We start from the raw sequence: 27,296 nt of genomic DNA on the forward strand, positions 1-27,296 counted from the left end.
CTCGTCACTCACTGCGCCTACACACACACACATACATGTGAACGCATGGACACACACGCAAACACACCCAGAGTCACACACACGTATTCACGCATGGACACACAAACACACAGAGCCACACGCATTCACACACACACACACAGACAGACAGACACATACATACACACACACACACTTTGTGGAGCTGAGAGGAGCCAGTGGTTATTGATGAGGTTCACCCTACACTGAAGTCTGAGTGGGGAGCCTTTGTTGACCTCTACCCCTTTTCCCCTTTCCATGACCTCCAGGGTCACGGGGAACTGTTTGGCCTTCGTAGGGGTCCATTGGTAGGCACAACTCCTATAAACTGAGTCATGGCCAGTTCTGACGGAGCCACTTCACTGGAGCCAGAAGGCTGGAATGTGTCTGTTGTTAAAACAGGGTTTTTAGAAGTGCGCCATCAACCATCAAAACCATGACCATTTGGGCAAACCATAATACCACACAGTAATTAGTAAACCAAGCAACACCGACCAAAATTGCTTGAAATAATGGCAATATTTTTTATGTGAGCCTTTAATATTCAGTCAATTTAATTATTTTGCGACATTCAAGCAGGAAAGTTTGTATGTCTGTAAAAAAGGGTTCTCTGGCCCCCTGTCCTGCCCTTCCTTGCGGCTGTCGCTACCGCCCCTTGCAGACCAGTCTCGGGAACTGCTCGCAGGCGAAAGCTTCATCAAGCTCCATTGGAATTCACTGTCTGTTTTCTCCAGATTGCAGAAGAGGAGAAGCAAGCGCCGAGAACAAGCAGATGTGAGCTGGACTACATAGAGAATAACCAGCAGCAGTAGTTACGGAAACCTTTGATTCTACTAAAATGTGGCAGCCAGCGACAGAGCGATTGCAGGTATGGTTGGATTAGTATTCCTGACCAGCGCATATTTATGGGATGTTTGTCTGTCTGTCTGATTTTTAACGGTATGAAAAACCATCGTGCATATTCATTTGGTGTCTGTTTTTTTGTTTGTGTTTGTTTGCTCAGATGCAAAACACAAAGGCTTTCCTGGATGGTTTGTGTGTTTCAGTCCTATCATTGCACACATTATTGTTTTATTACGCAGGTGGCCGCCTGCGCGATGGTGGGCTCGTTTTGCTTAATTCAAATACTCTCTCCCTTTCGTGTTGCCTCTTCCCTCTCCCGAGTAACCCCATTACCCAACTAGATCTAGGCTACGTTGTGTCGCGTTCATACATTCATACATGCCTAGGTTACAGTGTAAGATATATGTTTATCAGACTCCTGGCCTTCTGTTTTTCATCATGATAAACCATTCCGAGAATTTGCTATATTGTGTAACATCTACTTGCTGGACCCAATGTCTGTCAAGCTGTTTTTTAGTTTGAGTAATGTTGCAGAGGTCATGGAACATCCTATAGCAGGGATCACCTTGAGCGGATGGTCAGGGTGCCAGAACATAATTACAAATCATTTGTAGACTGCAAATTGACTGCAAGAAGCCCAAACAGATCTAATATTTGACTGAAACATCATTTCAAACCTTGCTTACATTTGTATATACGATGACATATATCTCTATTATACAGGGGTGTAAAAAGTACCCAACTGTCATACTTGAGTAAAAGTAAATATACCTTCATAGAAAAGGACTCAAGTGAGTCACCCAGCAAAATACTGCTTGAGTAAAAGTATAACAGTATTTTGTTTTAAAGTAAATGGCACTGTTAAAATATACATAAGTATCAAAAGTAAAATTAAAAGTATGAATCATTTCAAATTCCTTTGAAACTCAGACATAAAGTTCTTGTTTTTTTAGCCAGGGGAACACTCCAACACTGAGACATCATTTACAGATAGCCAGGGGTACACTCCAACACTGAGACATCATTTACAGATAGCCAGGGGTACACTCCAACACTGAGACATCATTTACAGATAGCCAGCGGTACACTCCGACACTGAGACATAATTTACAGATAGCCAGCGGTACACTCCAACACTGAGATATCATTTACAGATAGCCAGGGGAACACTCCAACACTGAGACATAATTTACAGATAGCCAGGGGAACACTTCAACACTGAGACATCATTTACAGATAGCCAGGAGAACACTCCGACACTGAGACATAATTTACAGATAGGCGGGGGAACACTCCAACACTGAGACATCATTTACAGATAGCCAGGAGAACACTCCAACACTAAGACATCTTTTACAGATAGCCAGGGGAACACTCCAACACTCAGACATCATTTACAGATAGCCAGGGGAACACTCCAACACTGAGACATCATTTACAGATAGCCAGGGGAACACTCCAACACTGAGACATCATTTACAGATAGCCAGGAGAACACTCCAACACTGAGACATCATTTACAGATAGCCAGGAGAACACTCCAACACTCAGACATCATTTACAGATAGCCAGGGGAACACTCCAACACTCAGACATCATTTACAGATAGCCAGGAGAACACTCCAACACTCAGACATCATTTACAGATAGCCAGGGGAACACTCCAACACTCAGACATCATTTACAGATAGCCAGCGGTACACTCCAACACTCAGACATAATTTACAGATAGCCAGGGACACATTCCAACACTCAGACATAATTTACAGATAGCAGGGGTACAATTCCAAGTGAGTCCGCCAGATCAGAGGCAGTAGGGATGACCAGGGATGTTCTCTTGATAAGTCTGTGAATTGGACAATTTTCCTGTCCTGCTAAGCATTTAAAATGTAACAAGCACTTTTGGTTGTCAGGTAAAATGTATGGAGTAAAAAGTACATTATTTTCTTTAGGAATGTAGTAAAGTAAAAGTTGTAAAAAATACAAATAGTAAAGTAAAGTACAGATGCCCCCCAAAACGACTTAAGTAGTACTTTAAAGTATTTTTACTTAAGTATTTTACACCAGTGCCTTTATGCGTGGGAATACTTTGGAACAGATTCCCCAAGTTAAAATCACTTGGACCTGATTTGCTGGTGTTTTTACAGGCTTTTATGTCCAACAATAAAAATACTAAATTAAAAACACTTTTTTGAGGGGGGTCAGAACTTGGGGGCCAAATAAATAAATCACCCGCAGGCCATGTTCAGCCCGCAGGCCGCAAGTCGGGGAACTCTGCACCATAGTCTCACATAGCCACAATGAAATTACAGCAAACCGAGGTGTCATTAATTACTTAGCCTACAGTTCAAGTAATTAACACGGATTCTCTGACCTGTTTGGAAGTGGTGAAAAATTGTTAATGACACATATTTTGATATCCAGGGGCGCGGGGCAAGCCGTTCATTGAGGCTGGCTTCACGTTTCCTGTAATGCTATCCAGATGTCGGGTCGACTACTTTGCCAAATGAACTTGCACAATCCCTCTCACAGTGCTTGCCCAGGCATCAAGATGATTGAATCTCATAGTAAACTTGGGTAAATAGTTTTAAGCGATGCTATCTACATATTTTACAACTGCACACCGTGAAATACTACTACACTAAGAGGTTTATTACATTGCAATTATTGAGTAATTACATCTTACACCAGCCACCAGACCAGAAAGGACCAATTTATTCCCATCACATGTTCTGATGTCCATAAGGACCTATACACTTAACCTCTACTTCTGCACAATTATGTTTGTCTTCGTGAATGTAGACTGTTAAAATCAATCATTCATTTTCATAGGGGCCTCCCAAGTGCTAACCCCCTTCATCTTTTGGTCACAAAATATTGGCGTAATGTGACCAAAGTGCCTATTTAAGCATGTCTCAAAAATATTTTTGGAGGCTTAGGTTGGTTTTCAGATTCAATCTGGCATCCCCTGATCTGTTCATTAAAGCCTAGTGGTACTAACAACCTGGCCTGGCCTGCATGTGTTCTGGTGCTGATCTCCATACTCCATATGCTGGGTTGACTGATGGAGCCTGTCCCAGCTTACCGAGCATCGAGTGGCGGGCCTCAGCTCTCCATACCTCGGCCCTGTGATCAATCATGTCCCCAGGGAAAGTACTGAGATGACATATGGTTCTGAGGGAGAGCCATTTATCACATGGTAATGGGGCTGTTCCAGCTCGCTGCCTAGCTGCATGCGCACTAATGCCGCTTGTCATGTGACCCTGTGCCCCTAACGATGCTTAGTTGTCGTTTAGTTCTGTATCTGAATGATATTAATAGACCCAGTAAGAATGAAGGTTCTGGTAAAAAAGAGGCCTAGTTACAGTAGTTTCTCACCATTAAAGTGACAGACATTTCTGGTTCTCTCAGCGACTCACCACTGAACTGTTGCCATGGTGACGCTCGATGGCTCGCTGCTGCACTGATCAGTCGCTATAGCCCGTTTGTCATGTATCCTATACATCCGAGAATGTTGTATTTAGCTGTTTTGCTTGTCGTTACCATGGTATCCTCCTTCTTTTTCTTTCTTCTCACTTCTAATGCCATGGTAACGTGCAGTGTCTTGCTACAGGAATAAGAGATATGGCCCAATGTTAGAGCAGACACCTTTTCAGGCTGGTATTAAGAATCTGCTGTATGTGTCAGATGGAGAGAGGGATGATGAAACATAAACAACATGACATTGTGTTTGTGTCAAAAAATGGCCCCCGTGGTACCAACAGCTTTAAATGTCCCATATTAAGACGTATTTTTGTCCAATTGCAACACAGGATGTATCATTCATCATTGTCTACTTCCTCTTCTCTTCCCCCGTCCCCCCATTCCTCTCCTAACACATCCCCCTGAAGAATCAGTTTCAAGAGCCCCCTCTCTCCCCGGTATCGCTCAGCGATTTTCAACTGATTTCACAATGTGTGCTGTGCCGATCTGTGCTCACACACACACACACACACACACACACACACACACACACACACACACACACACACACACACACACACACACACACACACACACACACACACACACACACACACACACACACACTTTGCTCACAACCATCTCCCAATGTATATACATACGTTCCTCTTACTCAGCACCTCTCACTGCCAACAGGGCTTTCATAGTTCTCATTTTGTACATTGACTACATTCCCATTTTATTTGACATGGGAAATTGGCTGAGCAGACATAATGTCTGGATCCTGACAGTGCAGAAATGTGTTCAGCTTCCGGGCCTGTTCGAGGTCACTCATGGTCAGAAGCACCACTAGGTCTGTCTGTTTGGGGCTCCTGTGGTCAGGGTTGGGTTGGCTCTATACTCCAAAACTTTGGATTTGAAGTGCAGACTGTCAGCTTTAATTTGAGGGTATTATCATCCATATCAGGTGAATTGTTTAGAAATTACAGAAGTTTTTGTACATACCAGGATCACGGATAATCCTGAAATGAATCATGAATAATGACATAGTGAAAAAGTGTGTGTGTGTGTGTGTGTGTGTGGGGGGGGGGGGTATAATACAGTATTGGTGTGTCTGTAACTTTCTCACTCATCATTATTCACGATTCGTTCAGGATTATCCGTAATGATGGTAGCATCCACATTCATGTAGAAGTTTTTAGAAACATATTCTATTCTTATTTACAATAAAGTGATTCCAAAATGACACAATACATTATTTACTATTCATTTCTATTGGGCACAAAATAATCTGAAACACAACCAAAACAAATAGCTATTGCATCCAACTAATTTATAGAGTCACAAGCTTGATGTAGTCAATACCCTCAAATTAAAACTGACAGTCAGCCTTTTAACTTTGATTTCAAGTATAGAGCCAAAAGATGAAAAAATAATTACAGAGGGCACTGTATCTATGGACAAAGGCTGACACTATTCCTGCCTTAAGGCCTTGGTCTCTTTTCTGAAGCCAAAAGCAAAGGCATCATCAGTTCACCACACTGCATTTGTGGAGAATACATGTAAGTTAAAGGGTCCAATGGGTTGTTACCCAAATTATACCACGACACTACCACAGCCCATTTCCAATCGACTGTTTAACTGTTGTGTTATAGGTGTCATGGTTTATTTATTGAATTGAACACTGAATATAGCATGCGTATTGTGTCTCTCCGTCAGGGTAGTTAATGTGTTGTGTTTACTGTATCATTGTATATGCGGGGGCAGGTTAACTGTGGTTATTTACGTCAGAGAGTTGACAATGTTTTTACGGCCAGCCGGATGGGGTCTGTGGTTGGCTTCTGTCAATGTCCACCTCCCACAACACCATTGACCCACCAATTAGAGTGACGACAGCCCACCTCCCACAGAATCAAGCCACCAATCAGGGCGCAGGACCTCCCACAGTCCTCTCTGGATTTAGCCCTCTCAGATGCTTGTGAAACGTGGTGGTTCCACTCATAAACTGGTCCAGTATCAGAGGTAGAGGCCGTTAACACAGTCTGACAGGTCCAGGGTGATACGGTTGGCTCATACCATGCTAGGGGAGAGGGGTTCCACTTGTGGTTTGGAAGCTAACCACTGGATGGGCGTGGGTGGCTTCCTGACTACCTGTCCTCCGCTGCTCTAGCTGTGTTTTTAATGCCTTGGTCAGGCTGCAGATGGAGTAAATGTGTGTGTGTGTGTGTGTGTGTGTGTGTGTGTGTGTGTGTGTGTGTGTCATAGTGAGTTGAGGGGCCAAGGCTGATGTTGGTTTATGTGAGTGTCTGGCCAGCCAGCCAGAATGAGAGAGAGAGAGATGGTCTGATAACAGTCTGAGACCAAGCTGAGATGGCCCACTGTCTCGCCCTAACGCCAACATACACCAGCCCAGCTCTCAAATATCTGTTTGTGTGCTCCACACTGCTCTTTCATCTTCAGACTGGGTGTGTGTCTATGTGTGCGTGTGTGTCTGTGACTCTTCGTGTGTGCGTCTAGTGGAAAGTTTTGGGTTCAGTTCCATTAAATGCTACAGTACATTACAAAGTATTCAGACCCCTTGACTTTTTCCACTTTTTGTTACGTTACAAAAAAATCCTTATCTACACACAATACCCCATAATATCAAAACAAAAACAGGTTATTAGAAATGTTTGCTAAATGTTTGTTATTAGAAATGTTTGCAAATTTATATATAAACTCTGCAAAAAAAGAAACGGACCTTTTTCAGGACCCTGTCTTTCAAAGATAATTCGTAAAATCCAAATAACTTCACAGATCTTCATTGTAAAGGGTTTCAACACTGTTTCCCATGCTTGTTCAATGAACCATAAACAATTAATGAACATGCACCTGTGGAATGGTCATTAAGACACTAACAGCTTACAGACGGTATGCAATTAAGGTCACAGTTATGAAAACTTAGGACACTAAAGAGGCCTTTTTACTGACTCTGAAAAAAAAGATGCCCAGGGTCCCTGCTCATCTACGTGAACGAATGTGGCAAGGGCAATAAATTGTAATGTCTGTACTGTGAGACGCCTAAGACAGCGCTACAGGGAGACAGGACGGACGGCTGATCGTCCTCGCAGTGGCAGACCACGTGTAACAACACCTGCACAGGATCGGTACATCCGAACATAACACCTGCGGGACAAGTACAGGATGGCAACAACAACTGCCCAAATTACACCAGGAACGCACAATCCCTCCATCAGTGCTCAGACTGTCCGCAATAGGCTGAGAGAGGTTGGACTGAGGGCTTGTAGGCCTGTTGTAAGGCAGGTCCTCACCAGACATCGCCGGCAACAACGTCGCTTATGGGCACAAATCCACCGTCGCTGGACCAGACAGGATTGGCAAAAAGTGCTCTTCACTGACGAGTCGCGGTTTTGTCTCACCAGGGGTGATGGTCGGATTCACTTTTATCCATGAAAGGAATGAGCGTTACACCGAGGCCTGAACTCTGGAGCGGGATCGATTTGGAGGTGGAGGGTCCATCATGGTCTGGGGCGGTGTGTCCCAGCATCATCGGACTGGGCTTGTTGTCATTGCAGTCAATCTCAAACGCTGTGCGTTACAGGGAAGGCATCCTCCTTCCTCATGTAGTACACTTCCTGCAGGCTCATCCTGACATGACCCTCCAGCATGACAATACCACCAGCCATACTGCTCATTCTGTGCGTGATTTCCTGCAAGACAGGAATGTCAGTGTTCTGCCATTGCCAGCGAAGAGCCAGGATCTCAATCCCATTGAGCACGTCTGGGACCTGTTGGATCGGAGGGTGAGGGATAGGGCCATTCCCCCCAAAATGTCCGGGAACCTGCAAGTGCCTTGGTGGGAGAGTGGTGTAACATCTCACAGCAAGAACTGGCAAATCTGGTGCAGTCCATGAGGAGGAGATGCACTGCAGTACTTAATGCAGCTGGTGGCTACACCAGATACAGACTGTTCCTGTTGATTTTGACTCCCCCCTTTGTTCAGGGACACATTATTCTATTTCTGTTGGTCACATGTCTGTGGAACTTGTTCAGTTGTTGAATCTTGTTATGGCCATACAAATATTTACACAATAACAACAGTTTATATATATATATATATACAGTTGAAATCGGAAGCACTTAGGTTGGAGTCATTTAAAACTTGTTTTTCAACCACTCCACAAATTTCTTGTTAACAAACTCTAGTTTGCAAGTCGGACGTCTACTTTGTGCATGACTGTCATGCCCTGACCTTAGTTATCTTTGTTTTCTTTATTATTTTGGTTAGGTCAGGGTGTGACAAGGGTGGTTGGTTTAGTTTTTGTATTGTCTAGGTGTTTTTGTCCTGTCAAGGGTATTTGTATATCTATTGGGTTTTAGTATGTCTAGGTGTATGTAGGTCTATGGTGGCCTGAATTGGTTCCCAATCAGAGACAGCTGTTTATCGTTGTGTCTGATTGGGGATCATATTTAGGTTGCCATTTTCAAGTTTGGTTTTGTGGGTTATTGTCTATGTGTAGTTGCCTGTCAGCACTCGTGTTGTTTGTTTGTTTGTTTGTTTGTTTAGTGTTCTTTGTGTAATAAAAGAAGAATGTATTCTTATCACGCTGCGCCTTGGTCTCCTCTTTATGACGAACGTGACAATGACACAAGTAATTTTTCCAACAATTGTTTACAGACAGATTATTTAACTTATAATTATCTATATTAATTATATCACAATTCCAGTGGGTCAGAAGTTTACATACACTAAGCTGACTGTGCCTTTAAACAGCTTGGGAAATTCCAGAAAATGATGTCATGGCTTTAGAAGCTTTTGATAGGCTAATTGATATAATTTGAGTCAATTGGAGTTGTACCTGTGGATATATTTCAAAGCCCTCTTCAAACTCAGTGCCTTTGCTTGACATCATGGGAAATCAGCCAAGACCTCAGAAAAATAATTTTAGACCTCCACAAGTCTGTTTCATCCTTGGGAGCAATTTCCAAACACCTGAAGGACCACGTTCATCTGTACAAACAATAGTACGCAAGTATGAACACCATGGGACCACGCTGCCGTCATACCGATCTGGAACGTGACACGTTCTGTCTCCTAGAGATGAATGTACTTTGGTGCGAAAAGTGCAAGTCAATCCCAGAACAACAGCAAAGGACCTTGTGAAGATGCTAGAGGAAACAGGTACAAAGTATCTATATCCATAGTAAAACGAAAAGTCAGACTACGGTTTGCAACTACACATGGGGACAAAGATCGTACATTTTGGAGAAATGTCCTCTGGTCTGATGAAATAAAAATAGAACTGTTTGGCCATAATGACCATCGTTATGTTTGGAGGAAAAAGGGGGAGGCTTGCAAGCCGAAGAGCACCATCCCAACCGTGAAGCACGGGTGTGGCAGCATCATATTGTAGGGGTGCTTTGCTGCAGCAGGGACTGATGCGCTTCACTAAATAGATGGCATTATGAGGAAGGAAATGATGTTGATATATTACAGCAACATCTCAAGACATTAGTCAGGAAGTGAAAGCTTGGTCGCAAATGGGTCTTCCAAATGGACAATGACCCCAATCATACTTCCAAAGTTGTGGCAAAATGTTTTAAGGACAACAAAGTCAAGGTATTGGAGTGGTCATCACAAAGCCCTGACCTCAAGCCTATAGAAAATTTGTTGGCAGAACTGAAAATGTGTGTGCTAGCAAGGAGACCTACAAACCTGACTTGGTTACACCAGCTGTCAAGAGGAAAGGGCCAAAATTCACCCAGCTTATTGTGGGAAGCTTGTGGAAGGCTACCTGAGACTGTTGACCCAAGTTTAAACAATTTAAAGGCAATGCTACCAAATACCTATTGAGTGTATGTAAACTGCTGACCCGCTGAGAATGTGATGAAATAAATAAAAGCTGAAATAAATAATTCTCTCTACTATTATTCTGACATTTCACATTGTTAAAATAAAGTGGTGATCCTAAATGACCTAAAACAGGGAATTTTTAATAGGATTACATGTCAGGAATTGTGACAAACTGAGTTTAAATGTATTTGGCTAAGGTGTATGTAAACTTACGACTTCAACTATATATATATATATATATATATATATATATATATAAATAGTAGAGTGTTTTTAGATATACATATACATATATATATATATAAATATATATAAAAACATTTTACGTAAGTATTCAGACCCTTTACTCAGTACTTTGTTAAAGTACCATAACAAAGTGATTACAGCCTCATGTCCTTGGGCGTGACGCTACAAGCTTGGCACACCTGTATTTGGGGAGTTTCTACCATTCTTCTCTGCAGATCCTCTCAAGCTCTGTCAGGTTGAAAGGGGAGCGTTGCTGCACAGCTATTTTCAGGTCTCTCCAGAGATGTTCAATCGGGTTCAAGTCCGGGCTCTGGATGGGCCACTCAAGGACATTCAGAGACCTGTCCCGAAGTCGCTCCTGCATTTTCTTGACTGTGTGCTTAGGGTCGTTGTCCTGTTGGAAGGTGAAACTTCGCCCCAGTTTGAGGTCCTGAGCACTCTGGAGCAGGTTTTCATCAAGGATCTCTCTGTACTTTGCTTCATTCATCTTTCCCTCAAACCTGACTAGTCTCCCAGTCCCTGCCACTGAATAACATCCCCACAGCATGATACTGCCACCACCATGCTTCACCGTAGGGATGGTGTCAGGTTTCCTCCAGACGTGACACTTGGCATTCAGGCCAAAGAGTTCAATCTTGGTTTCATCAGACCAGAGAGTCTTTTTTCTCATGGTCTGAGTTCTTTAGGTAGCTTTTGGCAAAATCCAAGCGGGTTGTCATGTGCCTTTTACTGAGGAGTGGCTTCTGTCTGCCCACTCTACCAGAAAGGCCTGATTGGTGGAGTGCTAAAGAGATGGTTGTCCTTCTGGAAGGTTCTCCCATTTCCACAGAGGAACTTTGGAGCTCGGGTTCTTGGTCACCTCCCTGACCACTGCCCTTCTACCCTGATTGCTCAGTTTGGCCGGGCGGCCAGCTCTAGGAAGGGTCTTGGTTCGAAGCTTCTTCCATTTAAGAATGATGGAGGTCGCTGTGTTCTTGGGGACCTTCAATGCTTCAGACATGTTTTGGTACCCTTCCCCAGATCTGTGCCTCTACATAATCCTGTCTCGGAGAACTACGGACAATTCCTTTAACCTCATTGCTTGAGATTTTCTCTGACATGCACTGTCAACTGTGGGACCTTATATAAACAGGTGTGTGCCTTTCCAAATCATGTCCAATCAATTGAATTTACCACAGGTGGACTCCAATCAAGTTGTAGAAACATCTCAAGGATGATCAATGTTAACAGGATGCACCTGAACTATAAATAAGGTATTTCAGTTTTTAATATGTAATACATTTACAAACATTTCTAATAACCTTTTTTTTTGCTTTGTCGTTATCGGATATATTATGTAGATTGATGAGGAATAATAAGGCTGTAATGTAGCAAAATGTGGAAAATGTCAAGGGGTCTGAACTTTCTGAATGCACTGTATATGTGGATCACAGGAGTTTGGTGGCACATTATTTGGGGAGGATGGGCTTGTGGTAATGGCTGGAGTGGAATGGTATCAAATACATCAAAGACATGGTTTGATACCATTCAATTTGCTCCATTCCAGCCATTATTATGAGCCGTCCTCCCCTCAGCATCCTCCACTGATGTGGACGTTACAGACTAGTGTTTGCAATGGTGTACATCAGTCAGTTTGTGTGTTGAATGAGGTGGTATGTGCAGTATGTATGTATGACTAGGCTTGGGCAGCATCCAGATTGACCTTCATACCGACTATATAACATCATGGGATGTTCGGTAATACCGGCAAATGTATATAGGTTCAGAACTTTTGTGAAATAGCACAGGTACAAATAGAAATCAAACTGGATGGACATCAGAAATAGAGGAAGGACTAGAAACAAACAACAAATAACTATTGTAAAATAGACTGTGTCTGTAAAATGTTAATAAGATGTATAAATAGAAGGTAAAATCCGTAGTGTTAGTTTACTCCAATTGGGGGATCGGCAGTAGGGTTTGCGGGGAATAATAATAAAGGTATATTCTTTAAAAAAGTGTGTATGTCTCTATAGGTATGTGTATGTATATATGTCTATATGTATGTATGTATGTATGAGTGCGTGTATGGATATATATATTTACCCCCCAGAAAATTGGGGATTGGAAATTATGCAGACAATTACATTGATGGAAGCAACATTCTTTCCGCAATATTAAAGCTGATCCACCCCTTAAAAAAATTATAATACCGTCACTGAACAGAAGGGCCTCTATTTTAAAACCCCACTGAGCATCTGAGATCAGAAGCTTAGCAACGCTAACAAGTACATGTAAAATCCCAAAGAGAATGCTAACTAAATGCTAACGAGCGCATTGCGAACATTTTATACAGTCTCTGACCTAAACTATTTGCAGGACAGACATCCCAGCTCATAAAGTTATAGAAGTTGTCTGCAAAAATGCTACTCACAGTTTGCTGCACGCACAAAACTAATTCTAAACAGCAAGGGTCTTGTTACCAAGCAAAGCTTGATTTAGCAAGAAGCTAAACAAACATTGAGTTGTGAATTCCATAATTTAACTAGATCACCTGGCACATGCTGCTCAACAGTGAGTGACTCACAAGGCTCCGGTCTCTCGTTTGTTGTGCGCTTGTAAACAAACACCATGTGACTGGGACTACCGGTAAACTTCATAATAAATAATTATGTGACAGGTGAAATGAAGAACGCAGTCTTCTTTATTTCCTAACGTATTGCACAAGTTGACTACATGTATTTACTTAAAAAGTAGCTACTACATTTCAAAGAAATAGTTTCAATAGTATTGACGACATTGGAAAACAATCCCGTGGATTCCAAATATCCCGGGAAGCGGTATATACGGTATACCGCCCAAGCCTATGTATAACCCCTGTAATCAGTGTCTCTGCCGTGTCAGTGGGTTGTTGTACTGTGGCTTACGCTATGATTGACCTGAGAGCCTGCCGACTCCAGCAGAAAATCTCCCTGAGGGCTGGGAGTGTACCGCCTCATCTGTTACCTGTGAACTATAGACACATAATCACGCAGTCGACGCACACACACGGACGTGCACACACATGCTCGTGCATACAGACACATATCATAGTTGACACACGCACAAACACACACACACACTCTCTCTAGAGGCAATCTAGGCCAACCTGAACACTGTTTAGTGTTTGTCAATTTACATTTTGTCAGTTTCTTTCTACATTGGATACACTTAGGCAGCCCGGCCAAGGATTTCAATAGCAGAAAGATCCTGTACTGTGTCTCCTCTCATCTCCCACAGAGCTATAGAATCCTCCTCCTCTCACAGGCGAATGGTCACTTCCAAACAGTGTAAAATGTCTACTCCCCTCTATTTTCAAATGCTCTCTCCCAATCCATAACATTCAGCCAAAAGTTATTTGGGAAAAGTCACATGCCTCGCTCACGCGTGAAATGTATACCAGTGTTTACAAGGAAAATGGGCTGTTACTGAGAATGTGGCGTACCTTTTAAAAACACATGTCTAAAGAAGTCAGTGAATGGGCTAGATGACGACCAGACTGTACAGACAGAGCCTGCTGTGTCAGAGAGAGAGAGAAAGATGGAGGGAGGGATGGGTAGAAAGAGAGAGAGAAGGAGAGAGAGTAGGGAGATGTAGAGAGAGAGGGAAATAGAGAGAGAGAGGGGGGAGAGAGAGTGGAGAGAGGTAGAAAAAGAGGGTAGGAGAGGGAGAGAGAGTAGAGACAGAGTTAAAGAGAGAGAGAGAGAGAGAGAGAGAGTACAACCAGTATTGGGGATCAATGTCTATTCCTTGGTTCCAGAATCAGAAACTCCTCATCCCCAACCCAAATAGAATCAATAATATGTGTAACTCGATGCGGCTATTTTTTAATTCAGAGGAATAATGAAAATATTATGAATAGAAATCCAGTTTTATTCCGCACGGTGCCTTGAGAGACCCCCCCCTCCAATCCGGGCTGACCACAGGAATGTGGAGCACTGTCAGGAAGCCATAAAGTGCTGACGCGGAGGTCAGCGAGCGTTCACACACGTGGCTTTAGTTTCAAAACTGCCTCTCCTCTTCTTCTCTTTTAGTCTCTTCTTCTTTTCTCCTGTTTTTCTCTCCTCATCATCTTTCCTCCTTGTCTCGTCTCTATCAAACCTCCTCTCCTCTCCTCTCCTCTCCCACAGGTGGAGTGTGGGTTGTATGATGGAGATGTAGTGGGGTCTTTTAGGAGGATGAGCAGTAACTGTGGCACTTCCGGTGCTTTAGGTTTTAGATGGCCTGTCACAGTGGCTTTACTCTGGTTTGGGGTGACAGTCCCTCTTCTCCTGTTCTTCAGCTCTCTCTCTATATGTGAAGTGTCCGTCAGAACAGGAGATGAGAACCACGCCGCCTCGTCCCAAACTAGAATCTGGGGTTTTGTAAGGCCGACCAGAACCACATGTTTGCTCTGGTCTCCCACCTACAGAGCAGGGAATTGGATTGTGGAATTTCTGGGTTTCCTTGAAAAAGCCTAACAAAACCGAGCAGGCTAATTAAATCATGACTCGCGCAATTTCATCTGAATAGAAAGTACTAGGAATGTGGGAACTAAGAATGTTGTGGTTGGGTGGGTGGGTTGGATGGAAGGATGGATGGATGGGCATATTTAATTATTTCTTGATTGGTTGATTGATTGATTGACCATGACTTTATGTCCCTCAGCACTTCCAGACGATGCTGAAGACCAAGCTGAACGTGCTGACACTGAGGAAGGAGCCGTTGCCCACGGTGATATTCCACGAGCCGGAAGCCATCGAGTTGTGCTCTACGACCCCACTCATAAAGAAAAACACCCATAACGGCTACAAGGTACACACACACACGCACACACACACACACACACACACACACACACACACACACACACACACACACACACACACACACACACACACACACACACATACAATGGTAAGAACAATGGGCTTGTGTTAGAACTGTAATCCTGGCACGTATCGTAGGTGTGTGTTATGGGCACGTGTCTTCTATCAGTGTTGTGTGTGTGTTTGCCTAGCTGTGATAACTGTCTAATTTAGATCTTTATCCTGCGAGCTGCCTGAGTTAAAGTCTATTCTCTGTGTTCAACCTAAAACAAACAGAAACAGGCCTGCAGGTTCAAAAAAACACATTCTATTATTACAGACAATACTTCCCTGTGTGTGTGTGTGTGTGTGTGTGTGTGTGTGTGTGTGTGTGTGTGTGTGTGTGTGTGTGTGTGTGTGTGTGTGTGTGTGTGTGCGCGTGTGCATGCGTGCGTACGTGCCTGCGTACGTACGTACCAGCAGGGGGAACCCAGGAGACTGGGGAAGGGGCGCAGGGTGTTATGTTGGTTGTAACTGAGGCAACTTCCATTTGTGTGTGTGTGTGCATTTGTGGGTGAGATGGTGGAAGATGTTTGGCAGGCTTGTTAAGGCTTTCACATCAGCTCATTTGGACAAGGCTTTGAATATAAATACACACCAATCCACTGGCTCACTTATGATCTAACTCATTCAATCACAACACACAGAACACAGACAGCCAAAAGACAACTTGACGTTTCACAATGGACAATGAAGCTCTATTCTATTTGAGTGACCAGCTATGCTATGTGCTAGTAGAAAGATTAAGAGGGGTGCAGATGGAGATCACATGACTGACTGATTAGAAGAGCAGACACTATTTAGTGCAGAGGTGCTGATCTCTGTCGGGACACGACTTGTTCCAGAACACCTGTGAAAATGTTCCGCTGAAACCCAACCAGCCATCCTTTATAACTCTCTGGCAGGACAGAAGAGAACAGTGGGGCTATTGGTCTTTGGATCTGGGGCTCAGCACAGCCAATGGGAAACTGACAGTCTCCTTCCCAAATTGCACCCTGTTTATTATATATTGCGCTGCTTTTGAGGCTTTGGTCAAAAGTAGTGCACTATAAAGGGAACAGGGTGCTATTTGGGACTCACATACTGACTGGGGTTTTGGTCTCTAGCTTGTGTTGCGGTGCCAGGCTAGCCTAGCCCTGGGTGTATGTGCATGCCTGTATTTTTCCCAGACATCTGTCCTCTGCTGAATTGTGAGGTTGAAGCTGATCAGTTGAAGCTCCTCAGTGGACCTCTCTATCCAGTGTGAACTAGTAACGTCTGAAATCTGCCTGTATACTACATCTGTAGTATACACACACGCATGCACACACGCAGTCCCCCTTCCTTTTCCTCTCGCCTCAGACGTCGCTCCTTTCAAGGTAGCTGTGAGAGAGCTTGGTTTAGTTGCCATGGATACCACTACATCTATTTGTCGGAGAATGCCAGCTACAAAATATATTTTTTATTTTTTTTACTTACTCACCCTGACTCTGTGCTTTTCCAGGGCTTCCAGTTTGAATAGGAAAGCAGAGGAGAGAAGAGGTGATTTCCACAGCTACAGAAGTAGGCTTTTTAGAGGGGCGGGGATTTTAATACTAACAGTTGCATTGGAGGTGTGTAAGTGTGTGTGTGTATGCAGTCTGGTGCACGCTTGTGTGCTAACTGTGTTTGTGCATATTTGGTTATTTCGGCATTGAGTGTGTGCGTTTATATGTGTTTCAGCATGACAGTCAGCCAGCAAGTCAGTCAGTGTGTGAGATAGCTGGTCTGTCAGCGATTGCGCCAGGTTTCCCCCTCCGCTCTACACCCTCCAAGTACCTACCCTCTTGTTTATTTCCAGATAGAGAGAAACAGTTAATAATATATATTTTTTAAATCGATAGTTATATTTTTCAGCACTTTTATTTCCATGACTGATCCAAACTCATTTTCTCACGGCTCTCTCTTGTCCCTCTGCAGAAGACATATGGTGAGCAATATGTTTGGAACATCAAAATAAAACCACAGTATCGAATTGCAATAAATGTAGAATTGTGAGAATCGCAATACATATCATATTGACACCTAAGTATTGTGATAATATCGTATTGTGAGGTCCCTGGCAATTCCCAGCCCTAGCAACCACCCACCCACCCACCCATCTACCTACCTACCCACCCACCCATCTACCCACCCACCCACCTACCCCAACCCAACCACTGCTGTCACCCTGCCAATGCTAACGGCTGCTGGGATGAAAAGTTATTTCTCACTGTTCCCCTCTCCTCCCCCAACCCACAGCCTCTTTCTAACTGTTCCCCTCTCCTCCCCCAACCCACAGCCTCTTTCTCACTGTTCCCCTCTCCTCCCCCAACCCACAGCCTCTTTCTCACTGTTCCCCTCTCCTCCCCCAACCCACAGCCTCTTTCTCACTGTTCCCCTCTCCTCCCCCAACCCACAGCCTCTTTCTCACTGTTCCCCTCTCCTCCCCCAACCCACAGCCTCTTTCTCACTGTTCCCCTCTCCTCCCCCAACCCACAGCCTCTTTCTCACTGTTCCCCTCTCCTCCCCCAACCCACAGCCTCTTTCTCACTGTTCCCCTCTCCTCCCCCAACCCACAGCCTCTTTCTCACGGTTCCCCTCTCCTCCCCCAACCCACAGCCTCTTTCTCACTGTTCCCCTCTCCTCCCCCAACCCACAGCCTCTTTCTCACTGTTCCCCTCTCCTCCCCCAACCCACAGTCTCTTTTTCACTGTTCCCCTCTCCTCCCCCAACCCACAGCCTCTTTCTCACTGTTCCCCTCTCCTCCCCCAACCCACAGCCTCTTTCTCACTGTTCCCCTCTCCTCCCCCAACCCACAGCCTCTTTCTCACTGTTCCCTCTCCTCCCCCAACCCACAGCCTCTTTCTAACTGTTCCCCTCTCCTCCCCCAACCCACAGCCTCTTTCTCACTGTTCCCCTCTCCTCCCCCAACCCACAGCCTCTTTCTCACTGTTCCCCTCTCCTCCCCCAACCCACAGCCTCTTTCTCACTGGAGACTCTAGTGTGTTTGAAGGGATCAGTTTGAGCAAGATGAGGCACAAAATTGCTAATCTTGATCACATAGGCTTAGTTATTTTGGCCTGAGGTGATTTGTAGATCAGTGATTCTACACAGACACTGCCCTGCTCTCTGCTCTCCCAACCCCAGAGCCTCGGATAGGAATAAACAATATGGAGAAACTTCATCCTAGCCTGTTATGGGCGCAAGGTGAAGTTAGTACCATATTGCTCATAACGGTACAATCAGATCTCAATAAGTGCCTAGGGTGGTACGGGGTTGATTTGGGATTGGGCCTCTCTTTGCCCTACCCTGCTCTCTCTACAACCCAGATCCCAATCTCTGCCATGGAGTCCATAGCTGTGGTCAACACGCGTTCCAACCACGTTCCAACCACTCCCTCGTCACTCAGTCAACACTGGTAGGAACCACCTTGACTCAGAGGAGCTGCAGAGGGGTATTAGTCTCTTACTTACCTTCAGAGAGGAATCTAATCTTTCACACTCTGTGTGTATGTGTGTGTGTGTGTGAGTGAGAGTGTGTGTATGTGTATGTGTGTGCAGTTTGTGGCTCTGAGATCTACTGCTCCTTCAGGTAATGAAGCAGGGAGAGGAAAAGGAAAGCTCCTTATTTCAGTGTGCTTCTGAAAAAAGATGCTGCCGTTTGGGAGGGAGCTGAGTTTTCCATTTGGTGTTCCCAGCTTTGAGACAGAACACTGACTAACCAAAGAACCATACAAGCACCCCCTGTGAGTGTGTGTGACTTGGATGTGATCCAGGAAGCGAGAGCTAATCGCCTGGCATATCCTTGATTATATAACGACATGGCTGCGGAGGGCAGCAGTGGCACAGTGTTTCCATGGAGACAAAGCTGAGGCCACGTGTGCTCTGAGGATCTGGGTACTCTGCTGCTCGCCATCTAAAAGCTTCAACATCAGTGTTCACGCCACCGTTTCCGCTAGCATTATATTGCCCTCCCTCTCTCTACCTTGGGAACTTGTTTAATTGGTGTTTTTGACGACTTTGGTTAAAGACGCCCTGGAAAACACTGGTTCCCAGTCACAGTGTGGTCTCTCTGACAAGATGGCGTCTGTTACACCACCAGACCTTTCATCAGGCCCTCTTATCTACCCTCTACTTGTCTCAGCCTTACTGAACAGACAGTTGATCTTAAGACTTATTTTAAAAAATGACTTTTTCTAAACGTTTAGCATTCTCTCAGTGGCATATACTAATGGATGCCAAGGGAAGACAAAAAAGTGATATATTTCGTTTGTGTTTCATCATTTTCCTTAAATTTGCAAGTGGCTGAATGTATCTCATGGGGGAAAGCATCCGAGCGAGCGAAACAGCACTCCTCTGTCTCTGTATGTGTAGCCCATGTGTCTGATGCTGTCTGGCCAAAAAGAGTATGACATTGTTGCCGCCCATAGCATTGAATTCAATAGCAACGGAAGCCAGCGAGCATTTGGCTAGCTACCTAGCTAAAATCTTCCCTTTCCTAAATAAGCCTTGGATATAGGGATTTGGACTTGTGGTTTTACTTAATTCTCCGTACTCACCAATGATTACAATGCTGATTCTGATCCAACCATGAATTAATACAGAGGATGGAAGTTCAATATGCAGCTAGATGTAGTAGGCAAATGTTAATTAGTTGGCTCATCGTTGCCCATGAAAGGAAGTTAGGTAGCATAGTCTTGGACAACACAAACAAAACAAGTTTTCTCTATGCCATTCCTCTACAAGTAGGTGAGGCAACATGTTTTTCTACTTGTGTGCGTACGGGTGCACACACACATACACCAATCAGTGCCACGGACAGCCACATGATATTTAGCTTACGTTGATTGGACTAGGCGTAAAATTGTTTGTTTTTGGTAAGTTGTCACTGTTTTAGACTAAGCGCAGGCGGCTCGTGTTTTCTTTCCGACATGGGGTAACTCACCGTGGTTCTAAATCAAATGTGGGAAACATTAACTTGCTTGGCTGTAGGTCATGCAACTGTTTGTCACATGTAATGTGCTTTGTGGACTTCACCGGACAGCTGTGCTTTCCGGTTATGTGATGAAACAAAGATATGGTTAAATTTATTCTGCCATTGCGTGACTGTTGTCTTGTTGTCTCTGCCTTATATATCATTGTGGCGTATGAACGGGTTGTAGAGCAAACAACATAATTATCACAACACATAGGTTGTAATATGGCTTTTTTCCCTCAGTGGTTTTACCCACACACCACCACTACTGCATTCTCTTATTTGTTTTATGTTAACCTCCCTAGTTGGTCTTATTGTGGTCTGTCAAGGGAAAGACTGATTACTCCTGCCCCTGTGAACTCATATCCCTTCAACCCAACAAACAACCAGATCTGCTTAGACCTCAAGGTTATACTTAGATGTATATATACATTTGTAGAACGCTAAACAAAAATATAAACGCAACATGTAAAGTGTTGGTCCCATGTTTCATGAGATGAAATAAAGATAAGATCCCAGGAATGTTCCATGCGCACAAAAAGCTTATTTCTCTCCAATTTTGTGCACACATTGGTTTATGTCCCTGTTAGTGAGCCTTTCTCTTTTGCCAAGATAATCCATCCACCTGACAGGTATGGCATATCAAGAAACTGATTAAACAGCATGATCATGACACAGGAGCACCTTGTGCTGGGCACCATAAAAGGTCACTAAAAAATGTGCAGTTTTATCACACAACACTGCCACTGATGTATCAAGTTTTGCGGTACCGTAAAATTGGCATGCTGACTGCAGGAATGTCCATCAGAGCTGTTGCCAGAGAATTGAATGTTTATTTCTCCACCATAAGCTGTCTCCATTGTCGTTTTAGAGAATTTGGCAGTACGTACAACCGGCCTCACAAACACAGACCATGTGTATGGCGTTGTGTGGGCGAGCGGTTTGCTGACGTTAACGTTGTGGACAGAGTGCCCCATGGTGGTGGTGGGGTTATGGTATGGGCATAAGCTATGGAAAATGAACACAATTGCATTTTATCGATGGCAAATGGAGATACCGTGATGAGATCCTGAGGCCCATTGTCGTGCCATTCATCCGCCGCCATCACCTCATGTTTCAGCATGACAATGCTTGACAATGCACCACCCCATGTTGCAAGGATCTGTACACACTTCCTGGAAGCTGAAAATGTCTTAGTTCTTCCATGGCCTGCATACTCACCAGACATGTCACCCATTGAGCAAGTTTGGGATGCTCTGGAGTGACGGGTACGACCGTGTGTTCCAGTTCGCGCCAATATCCAGGATCTTCGCACAGCCATTGAAGAGGAGTGGGAAAACATTTTACAGGCCACAATCAAGAGCCTATGCAAAGGATATGTTGTGCTGCATGAGGCAAAGGGTTATCACACCAGATACTGACTGGTTTTCTGATCCACACCCCTACCTTTTTTAATGGTATCTGTGACCAGCATTTCTGTATTCTCAGTCATGTGAAATCCATATATTAGGGCCTAATGAATTTAAATAAATTGACTGATTTCCTTAAATGAACTGTAACTCGGTAAACTCTTTGAAAATGTTGCATGTTGTGTTTATATTTTTGTTCAGTATACATTTGAATTGATGTAGTTTTGTGTAACGTTGGTCATTTTACTCTGACCAATTGGTTTCATGGACACAAGTTTGAGAGCACATCTTCCCTGGAGTCTATGGTTTGCTTGAGAGGATACTGGAATTCTGTTTGCAGACAGACCCAGGGAAGGGTAGGAGTATTATTGTCTGTTTTCAGTTGTTTTGGAGAACAGTGATTTGATAACCATCTGGGCCAGTCGGGAGCTGTGTACTATGTGTGACAGAATCCCTTGAGCTCTGGGAAATTCTTCTCTGGTCCCGGTCCTGTCCCGGTCCTGTCTCTGTATATTACATTAGCTCTATTTCACTGTGTGATTCTAAGAAAAAACACTCAAGCCAGATTTTCAAGCTTTGTAGTACATGTGTGTGTGTTTGACAGATAGGGAGAGAGTAAAAACAAGAGAGAAGCAAGTGTGAGAACATAGATCACGTGTCTGTCAGTGATGCTTTTGTCTCACTTTGTACTTTGTATTGTAATGTGTGTGAGATGATGTGTGTGTTACTGGTGTCTCTTTGTATTCTAATGTAAGTGTGTGAGATGGTGTGTGTGTGTGTGTTTGTGTAAGGCAGATGTCTGCTTTAAATTAACTACTTTCTCTTGACGCTGACAATCTCAGCCAGGGCTTTCCTCAGATTGGTCCCTTTGATATCAAATTCACTCTGGTTTGCTTTGTGTGCCTGATTTAAAAGGATACTTATGGATTTTATCTACTTCCCCAGAGTCAGATGAACTCGTGGATACCATTTTTATTTTTATGTCTCAAGTATGAAGGAAGTTAGCATTGGCTGGCGAAACTACTTCTATCTAGCATCAGTGCACTGACAAAGTCTATGGTATGCTAGCAGATACCATAGACTTCCAGCCATTGCGTTAACGCTAGTTAGCAACTTCCTTCAAACAGAGACATAAAAATGGTATCCACGAGTTCACCTGACTCTGTGGAATTAGATAAATGGCCTCATTGTCAAAATCCCTAAGTATCCCTTTAATAAACAAATAGAAAAGTCCCAAAACATTCAAACCGGCCTATTTGGCACTCCAGGCAGAATCAAGCAAACGCTCAAAGTATCTGTGAACCCAAGTCTGAACCCAAGTCTGTTTTTCCTCAACATCTCTCTTCCTGTCTCTGCTTTCATTTCACAACATCACTTAACTTAATTTTAGAGCAAAGCACTTCTGTATTTTCGTCTTCGAAAAGAACAATGAAAATATTGAATGGGAGAGGGGGATATAAAAACAGGAGATGTTGAAGTGCGAGTGCAGTACAACAAGCTGTCTTAGAGACAGATAGTGGATAGAATCTCACAGAAAACATCTGGTCTGGTGGCAGGAATGCTGTGGGGTTCTGGGAGTGTGAAGGACCCCATTGTGGGTGTTGAGGTGGCTCTGTGGTCTCACTGGGATGTAGCCTACAGCGTCTGTTTTGCCTACACACATACACAAACCCGTCCCCAGTCTCCCGCCCACAAACAGGTATTGTTCTTCAGCACAAGCCAGCAAGCACATACTTAAAGACATGCTCCAGTAGTTTCGCGACTAGTAAGTATTTTTTAAACCTCCTGCTTTGGGCTGGATGTGTCCATGTGTAGTTCATACATGCATAATCTATGAGCAGAATTACTTTCCTCAATTAGCTAGCCACGAAATCCCTAGCAATTGTTTTCTGAAAGCTGTGCGGCTCCATTTTCCCTACATTTACCCCCCTGTGGGCCAGCACCCAGCAATTTGAGTTTCAGCCAATGAGCTTCAGCACCTCACCATTTGAGTGACAACTAGCAAGACGCACTCACAGTAGAGCGAGAGAGCAATGGTGTGGTGCACATTGGATGTCGACCGATTAATCGGAATGGCCGATTAATTAGGGCCAATTTCAAGTTTTCAGAACAATCGGAAATCGGTATTTTTGGGCGCCGATTTCCGATTTTTTAAAACATTTTTATATATTTTTATACCTTTATTTAACTAGGCAAGTCAGTTAAGAACACATTCTTATTTTCAATGACGACCTAGGAATGGTCGGTTAACTGCCTTGTTCAGGGGCAGAACGACAGATTTTCACTTTGTCAGCTCAGGGGTTCCAATCTTGGAACCGCACAGTTAACTAGTCCAACGCTCTAACCATTGCACTCCACGAGTAGCCTGCCTGTTACACGAATGCAGTAGAAGCCAAGGTAAATTGCTAGCTAGCATTAAACTTATCTTAGAAAAAAACAATCAATCATAATCACTAGTTATAACTACTAATTCAGTTTAACAGGCAATATTAACCAGGTGAAATTGTGTCATTTCTCTTGCGTTCATTGCACGCAGGCAGAGTCAGGGTATATGCAACAGTTTGGGCTGCCTGGCTCATTGCGAACTAATTTCCTAGAATTTTACATAATGACATAACATTGAAGGTTGTGCAATGTAACAAGAATATTTAGACATAGGGATGCCACACGTTAGATAAAATAACGAACAGTTCCGTATTTCACTGAAATAATAAACGTTTTGTTTTCGAAATGATAGTTTCCAGATTCGACCATATTAATGACCAAAGGCTTGTATTTCTGTGTGTTATTATGTTATAATTAAGTCTGATTTGATAGAGCAGTCTGACTGAGCAGCAGCAGGCCCATAATCATTCATTCAAACAGCACTTTTGTGCGTTCTGCCAGCAGCTCTTCGCAAGCACAGCGCTGTTTATGACTTCAAGCCTATCAGCCTAATGGCTGGTGTAACCGATGTGAAATGGTTAGCTAGTTAGCTGGGTGTGCGCTAATACTGTTTCAAACGTCACTCGCTTTTAGATTTGGAGTAGTTATTCCCCTTGCGCTGCAAGGGCCGCGGCTTTTGTGGAGCGATGGGTAACGATGCTTCGAGTGTGGCTGTTGTCTATGTGTTCCTGGTCGGGCCCAGGTAGGGGCGAGGAGGGGGACGGAAGCTATACTGTTACACTGGCAATACTATAGTGCCTATAAGAACATCCAATAGTCAAAGGTATATGAAATACAAATGGTATAGAGAGAAATAGTCCTATAAATACTATATTAACTACAACCTAAAACCTCTTACCTTGGAATATTGAAGTCTCATGTTAAAAGGAACCACCAACTTTCATATGTTCTCATGTTCTGAGGAAGGAACTTAAACGTTAGCTTTTTTACATGGCACACATTTTTACATGGCACACATTTTTACATGGCACATATTGCATATTGGCACATATTACTTTCTTCTCCAACACTTTGTTTTTGCATTATTTAAACCAAATTGAACATGTTTGTTACGGTTTTCTAGGTGTGAAGGATAGTCGGACCAAAATGCAGCGTGTAGATTGCGATCCATGTTTAATAAACAACGTGAAACACGAATAAACACAAAACACTACAAAACAAAGAACATAACGAAAACCGAAACAGCCTATACTTGTGTAAATAAATAAGGAGATAGGAACAACGACACTAAGGACAATCACCACGACAAACTCAAAGAATATGGCTGCCTAAATATGGTTCCCAATCAGAGACAACGATAAACACCTGCCTCTGATTGAGAACCACTTCAGACAGCCATAGACCTTGCTAGATAACCCCACTAGCTACAATCCCAATACACACACACCAAAACCCCAAGACAAAACACACCACAATACAAAAACTCCATGCCACACCCTGGCCTGACCCAATACATGAAGAAAAACACAAAATACTTAGACCAGGGCGTGACAATGTTTCATTATTTATTTGAGGCTAAATTGATTTTTATTGATGTATTATATTAAGTTAAAATAAGTGTTAATTCAGTATTGTTGTAATTGTCATTATTACAAATAAAATATAAAAAATTGTCCGATTAATTGGTATCTGCTTTTTTGGCCCACCAATAATCGGAATCGGCATTGAAAAATCATAATCGGTCGACCTCTAGTGCACATATGTGCAAGTCCCAATTTTCAGGGACCACTTTTGGCTCGTGGAGCTACTTTCAGAACTACTGTCTAAAAAGTATACAAAAGCACCGGAGAATATCTTTAAACAAACTCCCACACTTTCACGTGCAGCTCTGTCCTCAGCCAGCTTTACTGGGCTGATTCAATAAGCAGAGAAGAATGTTAACAACCTCCTCAGGATTGCAGAATTCTTATTCTTATTTGGTGGTAATGTTATGTTAGGGGAGGCCTACAGAGAGGGACCTCAGTAGAGAGAGACAATGGGCAAATACCAAATACCCTTCTATTCCTTAAATGCAGTGCCTTCGGAAAGTATTCAGACTAGAGGTCGACCGATTATGAATTTTCAATACCGATACCAATTATTGGAGGACCAAAAATATCGATGAACCCTTCCACACGTACCATCACACGGGTGTGATCGTTCTACAGTGGTCCCTGAAGCGTAAGATCACACCCGTGTGATTAGAACACTCATTGAGAGAATGGCCAGCTTTGAATGACGCAATAATCCGAATTTGAGCTTATTTACACAAATACAGTCCTTACAAAGTTATGTCCAGAATGTGAGCAGTTTATTTTTGGATGCAATGTTCAGATATTCACAGAAGTATCTATAGCATAACACAATCATCCTAATCGGAAAACTGTAGGCTACATTTGTCCTAGCGCTAACTGAGGAAAGAAACACAAGCGGTCATATTTTCTAACTCTCGGCTGACATAAACTACACTATGAATTAGCTAATAGCAATTACTATGCATAATTAATCACATCACGGGTGAGCTCACCGCGCAGCCAGGCTTTTTTTCCTCACAGAAACCAAAGATAATAAGAGAAGACAAGATTAGTTTGGTCTGTTGATAGTATGCATGTATACAATACTACATCGTATACTATGTGCGCATTACAATCTATGAAAAAATCAGAATGTCGGCCACAGGGAAGGTGGACCACCTGACAGGAGAGAGAAACAAACCAGACAGAGAAACATCGAACCAGACTGTGTGCTTGACTATAACCTCAGAATGGGGGCAGTGGATAAGGCGGACATGATAAACAGCTTTGTGGAATGCACTCAGAAAACGACCAAGTGGTATGAGATGTTTTTTTCAGGGTAGCTTCAAAATACAACATGCCAATACTTCTGACGCATTTAGCATTGTTTTACAGAGCTAATAGAAGAATGTAACTAACTACATAAGCACGATTGAATATAACACCATAAAAGGTTATGACATGAGTAACGTTTCCTCGCGTGTCCGCGGTTATAAGAAATATACACAAATATATTATGCTCCATACACACAGTGAGCTACGGTAGAAACGGTATAACACGACACACAAACTATTATTAGGTAATAAGGCACTTACTTTGATAGAAACGCAGTCTGGATTTGAAGATGGGTGTCTGTAGTGACGCCTCTAGCAGCGCTGTGTGTCAAGCATTGCTAAGAGCTGCTGG

The 27,296-nt window shown here is 43.4% G+C and overlaps 1 protein-coding gene across 1 annotated transcript in view; it reads left to right on the forward strand.

Annotated features, from left to right (window-relative positions):
* Positions 1–641: 641 nt before the first annotated feature.
* LOC112265378 (PTB-containing, cubilin and LRP1-interacting protein) overlaps positions 642–27,296 on the forward strand; it is a 58,339-nt gene continuing 31,684 nt past the window's right edge. The window contains exons 1-2 of the mRNA XM_042296032.1: positions 642–886; positions 15,089–15,235. Coding sequence (XP_042151966.1) covers positions 857–886; positions 15,089–15,235 — 177 coding nt within the window. The 5' untranslated portion in view covers positions 642–856. The remainder of the gene's footprint in view (positions 887–15,088; positions 15,236–27,296) is intronic.

The sequence above is a fragment of the Oncorhynchus tshawytscha genome, linkage group LG13 (assembly GCF_018296145.1).
Source record: "Oncorhynchus tshawytscha isolate Ot180627B linkage group LG13, Otsh_v2.0, whole genome shotgun sequence".
In the NCBI taxonomy this organism is placed as follows: domain Eukaryota; kingdom Metazoa; phylum Chordata; class Actinopteri; order Salmoniformes; family Salmonidae; genus Oncorhynchus; species Oncorhynchus tshawytscha.